This window comes from Rutidosis leptorrhynchoides, chromosome 2, assembly GCF_046630445.1.
Source record: "Rutidosis leptorrhynchoides isolate AG116_Rl617_1_P2 chromosome 2, CSIRO_AGI_Rlap_v1, whole genome shotgun sequence".
Classification (NCBI taxonomy): Eukaryota; Viridiplantae; Streptophyta; class Magnoliopsida; order Asterales; family Asteraceae; genus Rutidosis; species Rutidosis leptorrhynchoides.
Genome location: NC_092334.1, coordinates 651,671,504 through 651,682,118, shown reverse-complemented (window position 1 = coordinate 651,682,118; position 10,615 = coordinate 651,671,504). Strand labels below are relative to the sequence as shown.

General features: G+C 32.9%; 1 protein-coding gene across 1 annotated transcript; it reads right to left on the bottom strand.

Moving 5' to 3' along the window:
* Positions 1 to 386: 386 nt before the first annotated feature.
* On the bottom strand, positions 387 to 3,883 carry LOC139893791 (rop guanine nucleotide exchange factor 1-like). The gene is made up of 5 exons (XM_071876977.1): positions 3,655 to 3,883; positions 3,106 to 3,222; positions 2,325 to 2,842; positions 1,328 to 1,669; positions 387 to 868 (listed from the first exon to the last, which is right to left on the bottom strand). Exons 1-5 carry the CDS (start codon positions 3,881 to 3,883, stop codon positions 551 to 553), a joined length of 1,524 nt encoding a protein of 507 aa, XP_071733078.1. The 3' UTR covers positions 387 to 550.
* Positions 3,884 to 10,615: the final 6,732 nt, after the last annotated feature.

Here is a 10,615-nt window from a genome sequence, read left to right as displayed (position 1 = left end):
ATAATCCCTAAAAAATATTATTGTGTCATCTTTAATTAAAAAAAATATAACATGGAGCTAAAGATTAGTTTATAACTTTGATTTTAACTATGATTTAGATTGTGATGTCATATATGAATTTTAATTTTAATACTTGATTTGAATTTCAGCCATTGACATGTATTAGTAATGCAAATAAAAATAACTTTCCTATTTTTATTATTATATTTTTATTTATTATTAATTATTATTAATTATTATTTTCATTGCTGTTAACTGAAGTTAATACGTTGTATAGTCTCTATACAGCTACCTAATAAAATTTGATAGGTTAATCAGTAGGTTAGAAGCTAATGGTAAGCTAAGAAGTTGTGGATTGACCACTCTTTTAAAATAAACAAAAAAAAAAACAAAAAATTATGAGTCTCATTATAGGTTAGAAGTATGCCAACAAGATGCTACATTATGTCCCCATACTTTAAAGAAGAAATATTCCACAAGTACAATTGACCCATATACATATCCTACACAAATCTTCATACTAATATTCTACATAATTATGTATTCATGACTAATTAAATGTTAACCTTTCAAAAGCCTCTTCCATTGTATCGATATGACTAGTCGAACTATACGAAGACCTTCTCTTATCTCGGCTTCTAATTGTCAAAGGTGAAGGACTGAATTCTGGTGCTGTAACCATAGATGACCAGGAACTGCCTCGCATTGCTGGCCTTTTAGCCCGAAGATTAGCTGCACTAGCTTCTGCTGCCACCCGTTTCTTGGTTGTAGCATCGACGTATAAAAGATCATCAATCCTTGCCATTAAGTTGAAAGCTACACTTTCAATCACCCTTGAGTAACTCTCAAGAATAGCTTGTCCCACATCCTACATAAACAATTCTATTAGAACTTAAAAATGCACTTAAGTATAGCTTATCTAACTAGCCAACAACTAAAATGGCTCAAAAGTTGTCCAGAGCCCTTATAAACGTTAAATTTTTCGATACATGTAAAAGAATAATACAACGTTTTATCATTATAAATAGCAAAACAAAATATCATTGTTTCTAAAATCTCTCAATCAAAAATGAATTTTGACTAGGGGTAATTTATGTCAAAAAAAGATTATTTTTTCTTGCGTAAATGTTTTTTTTTTTTTTTTTACCTTGTACTGATAGCAAGACAAGTATACTTAAAGACTTGTTTTTAAATTACGGGTCCTCTCAAAATTTCGTACCATGTTCAATGGCCTATCCTGCACACCTATAAGACGTCCACGGGTTCGAACCTCATTGGAAGCTTATCTAGGAGTGGTCGCGTACATCTGAGTAAAAAATCAGCGTACCTTGTTAGATTGAATCTTGTCAAGATCCAACGTTGTGCGTGGAAGGCCCGGGAATTGTAGTTTTAAGTTCTTCAAAAGAGTGTTTGCCCTTCCTGCCAACACTTTCTTTTTGTCTTTATCACCACTCAGCCCTTTTACGTTTCCCGTCCATGATAGTTTTGCGGTTCCTTGTGTCTTTGTGCATTTTCGTGTCCAAATATGCATGGCTGCTTCGATTCTGTTTGCTATTTGAAGAGTGGTGCATTCTGATGACATCTCTAAGTAATCCAAAAGGGATTCAGGTGAGAACTGTGCGGTTGATATATACTGGTGAAGCGTTTCGCCTAAACAAACTTTTGCACTCTGAGAGTTTCAACAAAGAAAAAGTTTGTCAGCATGTAACAACAAATATACTATGAAAGATAGGAATGTAAGTGAGAACTTTGAAAGAAACTGTCCCGAATCAGTAAAGTGAAGAAACAGATATTTGAACATAAAGTATTAACAGCTGTGGCAATTTCGACCCATATACTAATGAATGGGTCAATCTTTGTCCTGTGGCAATTTCGACCCATATACTAATGAATGGGTCAATCTTTCTCCTGTGGCAATTTTGTCAAATCAAATGTTGAGTTAATAGGATAACTAGTCAAATGGGCCAAAAATGTCATCGTGTTTTACTTATCTCGCTTTGTCATGTTTCCCAACCTGCTTGACCCGACCACGTTGCTACCTTCGCATTGTGGCGAATATCGGTTTGCTTCATCTAACAAGTTAGAGAAAAAAATTGTATTTTTTATTTATTTCGTGTTTTTTTCCAGTCTGAACTTTCGCAATTTCGTTGTTCGGATTGCGGGCAGTGTTAGACTAGGGTTATGTTAGTATAGTATAGCCCGTCCCGTTTGTGAGTTTGGGGTTTTTGGGATTTCGTTGTAGTCTATAAATAATGTCATAATAAATCATATCCACGGGGTTTTATCCTTCTACAGGCTATGAATATGTAAATAAATTCTTATACCTTCGGCAAACTATCTAAGTAAACTTTAGGAACTTCCATTTGTGACAAAACATTGCCATTAATCGAAGCAGCGGCTTTAAATATTTGATTACTACGTTCCCGACATTGTTTCAACCTCTTAACCGTATTTTCCGACAATCCTTTAGGCGGAACTTTTGGGAATGGTAACCACCATTTCTCTTCATATTGAATTAAAGAGCTATCTGATAACGACGTATTTGAATGTCTCTCAGCTAACCCTCGATCAACGTAACAAAACTCTGAATCATTGAACCCGTCAAGCATTGTCACGAGCATCACGTCTAGCTTTTTAAGTGCGGGAAGGTTTACGTATAAATCGGACCTTGGTCTAGTCACCATGACCTCAAAAGTGCCACCTTCCGGGAATTCTTGAAATGACGGTGTAAGCTCGACGATTGAATCGCTTACTGATAAAAGCCATTCGATTTCCTTTCTCCACATTGACTTGTTTTGTTGACTTAAGGGTTCCAATTTCCACAAATCACCAAAAACAGTAGCTGCATATGAACAACAATTAACATCAATCATAGTCTTCTTTGACTTTATCAAGTCAAGATAGTTTTTATAAAACTGTTGATGGATACCAAGTTCCTTCACATATGCACTCAATTTTTCTCCTTTTGTGGCAAACACAATATAACTCATTGTGTATCCCTTATTTTACAAGGAACTACCATAATTCATTTCAATTATGTAGTTTGAGAACAGTTATATTTGACTTGTACTTTAACTGTTAAAAAAGGTAGAAAATGGTACAAACCAGAGAGATTTGTAATTGCATTAGAAATTGCAAGTGCAGTACAAACTCCATTTCCTCTTCCAGTCATATCTTCACCAAGTAGCAACTTAGAGAACCTATCTTTCATCAATTGAACCTCTACAAATAACATTATAATTATAAATTATAAATTATTATTAAAAGAATTACTAACAACAAAATTAAAATTCAATTGATAAACATGAATCCAATCTTTTAATCAACATACATTTCTAATCAATCACTATCACCTCCCTACTTATAAGATCAAATCAATTATCAATATTAATCTAATATCTAAACAAAATAATCACAATTTTTCAAATTAGAAAACACAAATCTTATTATGTTTTTCTTTTGAAAAGATTATTACCAAAGCCAACTTCTAATTATCAACGTGTAAAATTGTCATTGGTGCAAAATGTTGATAACAGACAACATTAACGAGCCTACATTAAAAGGTAAACATATAAGGTTTCCCCTGTTCACACTACATTTTTTATGCCCAGAATAAATATAATATATTACTGTAGTATACAAAACGGACATTACCAGTAACGTTTTGGCTCTCATCTTTGCTGGCATACTTTCCTCCGGGCAGTTTGACCGGCGAAAGGACGGGCAAGTACGAGTGGGACCCGAACAATGGCGGCGTACTAGTCGAAGTAGAAGCGATCGGAGAATCAAAAGACGAAGCGCCACAACTCTCGGATTCACTAACATCAGCACTAACACTATAATCCTCAAACCTGTGATCAGATTCATCACCTGAGTTTTCCATTAATTGATGGTAGTATAAAACAAAAGTAAAGTAATATGTTACTTATGATATGTTAATTAACTAACAAAATAAAATGTGACAGTGGATTAATAATTTAGTGGTGATCGGAGAGTGAAAAAAGAAAAAGCGTTAAAGTGGTTAAAGATGTCTTCTTTACAGTTATGTGTGTAGTGTAACGTCAACATGGTGTTGGAACACTGGTCCCATCTTGCCGGTTATAAATATAAATAAATTTTTATTTAAAATTTAAATTAAAAATAAATGTGTACTGAATATTTGTTTTTTGTTTTTGGTATGATTGTTTTCAATGGTGACGGTGGTGGTTCCACCCCTATGTGTATTTAGTTATTTACATCACATAATCGTATAATCAATTTCACATGTCCTGTTTTCTTTTCTTTGTAAGATTGAGAGTTTAGGCCCGATATATTTTTGCTTACGTGGATTTTAATAACTAATTTTACACTATTACTCCCACCTTCTAAAAAGAGTAGTAATATATCACCATATTTTTTTTATATATCAACCATTATTCCATTAATATGCATTTTTTTTAACGGCGATTTAACCATTAATATGCATTAATATTAATAATTAATAATATATACAATCGCTTAATATATACAGTATATATGGAATATACTAAACATGATGATGATAATGATGGATATATCAATGTCCTTCTAAAATCATGTCCACCTTTATTTGTTTATTTATATAGCTTTCAAAATAATTATTAATTTATATAAAATAAATAATAAATATTATAAATATTATTAAGCAAAAATTTCCTTGGATATAAAATAAAATTGATATTTATTAAATATTGTTTATTTATGGCGTATCTTTTTTATTTTTTTATTTTGTATTTTTTATTATTTATTATTTTTATTTTTATTTATTTATATCTTATTTTTATTTATATATTTTTTTCCTTCTTTTTTAGGCCGGAGGTCCTCACGGAAGCAATCTCTCTACTCTGAGGTAGGGAGAGGGATGAATTTCTCTTCATGTGGGTAGAGAATTTTTTCTCGACTTGTGGATAGAGAAATGACTTCTCTTCTATTCTAAGATAGAGGAAGGATTGTCTACATCTCACCTCACTCATACCTCGCATATACGGGATTGAGTATTGTTGTTGTTATTGATATTTATTAAATTTATTCTAAATCCAACAAAAACTTATACGAAACACTTATTCCGAGACGCGGAAATATGAAGTTTTATAAACATCTTTTTAAATATAAAAATTGTATTTTTACTTTCTATTAAATTTAATATAATATAATATTTAATTTTCATAGATTTATTAAATTTTAAATTTAAATTTAATAACATTACACAATTTAAGAACACATGTTAGCAAAATTTATAAGGCTGGTCCCAACCATTCGTCCAAGAGGCTCGCCCAGGTCCGCCCAGCCTGGGCGCTGATGGCACGAATCCGCCCAGGTGTCCGCTCAGGGGTCCGTCCAACTCCCTCGTCTTCATTTTCGTCCAATTTCAGCACATTTCAGGACGGAAGAGGCTTAATTTTGTGGTAATTTTTGCCAGTGGTCTTGTACAATTGATTAATTAATTAATATAGTGGGTGAGGAAGGAGTGTCATTGTTGAGAGTGTTTAATCCTGGGTTTAGTCCTGGGAAGAAAGTGGGATGTAAGTGATTATGTGTCGCTGAATGGTTGGCTAGTCCTGAAAGAAGTCATGTTTTGATTGGGACCTCTCTAATAAAAATGTTGAAATAGTTTGGTACACGCCTAATGACCTCATAAAGATATTGTGATTAAAATTCGGTAGGTTATGTAAAAGTTTTAATAACATTTATAACAATTTCAGTTAGACAAATTTGGGTGGGTAGGATATTTTTATATTTTTCTTTATTTCGAAAACCTACTTTCCTTTACATTTAATATGTCAATAAATTGTTTAATTTTATTTTCGGTTTTGCCCCGGCATACGATAATAACAACTTAATGAACTTCACAGTCTTAAAAGAATACTTAAATTGCCTATAATATTCAGCTGTTTAACTTAGTATGAGTTTTGCTATAGTTTAATGAATATAATTCACTTCCGTTTATATTGGTTGTAAATTAATAAGCGAATCAAACTGAAAAAAAAAAAAAAAAAAAAACCTTAGGTTCTAATTTAAATAGAAATCGAAGTTGTGAAAAGCTAAACTAAAAAGAGCCTGGATGTAAAAATAATATCATCATGAAATTAGCAATTAAAAATATGATTACCAATCCAATGTTGTCTTTGTAATCTTACAGCTCATGACTAGTCTTTTTCTAAAAGTATTGTTGTTAAGAGAATAATACTAGAAAAAAAATATTACCGGTTAGTTGGAAACCGGTTCGTCTCCAAAATATTGTGACTGCCTAGGTGTTGGTAGTCTAAAACAGAAATTATAAACTTATTGTAGTCTAAAACAGAAATTATAAACTTATTGTGTAATTAGAGTGCTCCCAATGGAGTAGTTCCTCAATTCTTAGTCTTGGGTGCCACATCAGCGCCATATCAGCACTTTCTTTTCAGGACTAAACCCAGGACTAAACACTCCCAACAATGACACTCTTTACTTAAATAAATTGGGACCCAATATATATATTAATTAATTATTATGTATACAAATTTTGGATCATCATGTACAAGCCAACAAAACACTTTCATCCGTCCACAAAAATTACAAGAAAGCACGAAGAGAGAGACGAGTAGCTGGACGCTTACCTGGGCGGAGCCCTGGGCGGATGGCTGCCATCAGCGCCCACCTGGGCTGGTGGTTGGGCGAGCCTCAAGACGGAGGCGTTGGGTGCAACCTTATTGTGTAAGTGGTGGTGGCGTTTCAAAGATAAAGATGAGGCGTAATGTAATAGTTTCATTATATGATCATGATGGCAGATTCATAGGCGAACAAAATTTCTTTTACTGCCCATCATTTTGGGGTAACATTCGAAAATGTGGAAAGGAAACAGATTCCATAGACACTCCATTAACAACTACCTTTTTCTCAAAAAATTGGCCGCAAAATTCTACTATTTTTTGAAAGGACCTGCGGCTATAGAATTTGTCTAACAGCCTTACTCTTTTATTACCAAGGATTGTGCATTAAAAGACAACCATAATGCAACGGTTACGGATCGAATATGCAATAATTCGAAGGGGCTAACCGTGTACCACGTCCGAACGAGTTTGAACCTAATTTGGGCCAACTAATCTCATGGTTTAATAGATACCACTATGCCAACGGCCGCTTAGAAACAAAGTTTCTATTTTAGTATGAGCTTTTCTTTCAAAAATGAAAAAAAGCTTAAACCTTGAACCACATAAAGGGTCCTAAAAGCTCGCATAAAATAGGCCCTCGGTCCACTAATATACATACATATACATACATACATAGCATGCTCAAATTACCACGTGAAAACTGACAACTCGTGAAAGAACAGTATACATGGAAATATGGCATTTTGAAAGATGTTGTAGCATGTTACATATCTTAGCTCATAGCACATAACTCTTGTGATCTTGATATGAGTACCCAATTTGCCAATTGTGATCCTTCACTTGACTTGTATTAGTTTACACTATGACAGTAGAAGTGAACAAATGGACACGTCGGACCTATTACTTGTCTATTACCATCATTGTATGTATGAGTTTATTATCATCATCATTGTATATATATATATGGGTCAGTTATGGATTTATGTCATCTATTGTTATGTGTTAGTTATAGGAAGGTTTGTAGTTATTGAACCTGGGGAGCGGCAGGCTACTTTGGTAGTTGAGGGCTGAAGAACTAACAACACAAGTTCAGTTGACCAGCTTTTAATATGTTCAGAATATCAGCGGACTACGAAACATCTTAAGCTAAATATTCAGTAACATTTTTTGCCTCAGCTCTAAATGCAGTAACCTTGAATGCTCCAGAAATATTGTATTATGTATAATTGGTAAAAACTTGTATAGTTAGTAAAAACTTGTTATATTGTCCAATGAAACTTATAGAAATAAACCAAAGTTTTTGCTGCAAAACCAACTATAGGTGATAATCGAAGAAAGCATACCTTATTACGACAAACAGGGCAAGCCAAAACAAACTGCTCTTCTGAAACATCAGGTTACCTATATACATTATACATAATTATACATAAACATAATAAACATATAATATTATATCAAAAGAATGTGAATTAAAGTATAGATGCATAGAACCATATTAAAAGATTCAAAGTAACCTCAAATAGTATTCCATATACAACTTATAAACAAACTGAGCATTTGAGCTATATATTATCAGTCAAACACATAAACGCATTTGACTTTTTTTAGTTTATTGTTGCTAAAACTACACAAATATGAAAACTTAATTAATTGAAAGCAACAAGCTTTGCAGTTCGGCAGTGGAGCTACAATGTATATATGAAGTATAAACCACAATTAGTTTTATCGTAAATACAAAAGAATAGAGTATCTAATATAAATTATGAACTGCAAATGTAGATTTGAACCCTTCCTAAACATCATAGTATAGTTCATTAAAACTTAAAGGCAATGATTACCCTTAATAATTCCATTATCCAGGGAAGATAACAAGTTATCAATTACTCTCTATTCTATGAAGCATGATTCCAAAAAAGTTTATGAATCTGTTGCTGACGATAATAATTTACACTCATAGTCGATTCATTAGATATTTGATAACAGAGTTCAACTAATGTAAAAGAAAAAAAGATTATAACCGTTGATATTGTGACTTAAATGAAACAAAGTTGTGAATTGAATCTGATACCTTTGTGAAATTGTATCCAACACTCCATCCAAAGTAGAATTTAATACCTCTGCTTGAAAGAATCTGAAATAAACATTAATTTTATTTTCTTACAACTTATTCTTACATTGTTCAAAAATAGTTTTATACGAAAAATGAAAGCATAAAGAAGGCAAAGATTACTGTACTTACAGTATGATGAGAATATACCACACCATCATTTACTGCCAAAACACACACACTTTTTTCTATTAATAAGCCACTGCAAAAAACAAAAATAAATAAATAAAAAATTTGCATTAAATAACAGTCATCGTAGCTAACATGCGTCGTTTTTTACAAGACTTGTCAAAAAACACATAATGACCAACATCAAAGCCGTCCATTAACACAGTTTTAATAAAACCAACGACGAAGTATTTTAGACGTCACAACATGAACCTACATTATAACCGTAAATTTTGAACAGAATTTGGCAAAGCAGAATCAAAAACCCACATAAAAAATGTCAACTTAAACAGATTATAGCAAACCAACATCCAAGGGACATTATTTTGCAAGCACAACATAAACCGACATCGCAACCGTCAATTTAAACAGATTTCAGGAAACCAACATTGAAGGGATATTTTACAAGCCAATACATAAACCCATTACAAAACTGTCAATTTAAAAGATTTTACTAACCAACATTAAAGCGACAATTTTTTACAAGCCACTACATAAACCAACATCAAAAAAACAGATTTTAGCAAACCAACATAAAAATCCACATCAAAATCGTCAACAGATTTTAGCAAACCAACATCGAAGGGGACATATTTTACAAGCCACGATATAAACCCACATCAAAACCGTCAATTTTTAACAAACCAACGTTGGAAGGACTTATTTGTACAAGCCACGACATAAAAACTGTCATTTTTTAAACAGACTATGGCAAACCAGCATCGAAGCGGCATTTTTGTAACAAGCCACGACGTAATCCCACATCATAAACCGTCGATTTAAAGAATTTTTAGCATACCGACATCGAAGGGACATTTTTCATAAAGCACGACAAAAACCCACTTCAAAACCATCGATTAAAACAGATTTTAGCATACCAACAACAAAGGGGAACACTTTTTACATGCCACAACATAAATCCCATCAAAACCATCAATTTAAATAGGTTTTAGCAAACCAACATCCAAGACACACTTTGTACAAGCCGAAATATATAAACCAAATCAGAACCCTCAATAATCTTTAAACAAATTTTGACAAACAAACATCGGAGGGACTTATTTGTACAGACCATGACATAAACCAACATCTAAACCGTCATTTTAAAAAGACTAACATGTTCAGACTCGGATATATTCGAAATCCAACCACATGTGACCGAGAAAATAGGTTACGACCCTTGTTTTTATTCTCGGATAAGGGAAGGATTGTCTACATCTCACCTCCCCCATACACCACTCAAGTGGTATTGGGTACTGTTGTTGTTGTTGTTGTTGCCTTGTACTATGTCCGAACGTGTCTGAACAAGTATGGTGTCAATAACCAACATTACTTTAAGACCCTGTGTACATCGTCCTAACAAGTTTGAACCTATTTTTGTGTCGACTCGTCAGTTTTCACGTATATTATCTGTTTGTTTTTAAAAAATGTCATTTCAAAAACCTACTCCACGTCTAATTAAACACCCACCCCACCACGCCGGATCACCCGATAATATAATAACACATGGAGTAATATTCAACCTGACTATTTGATCATAATGACTCCTTCCAAAATATATATCCTCATCCATATCACATTCGGCATCAACTAATTGTAGCTCTAATTACATATATTCCTGCCAATCAGATAAACATGGTAAATTTATTCAGATTACATGTTGATTCTATGTAGTCAATCATACTTGCAGAACAAAGTATATAAGTTACATTTAAACACTAACCTCTATTAA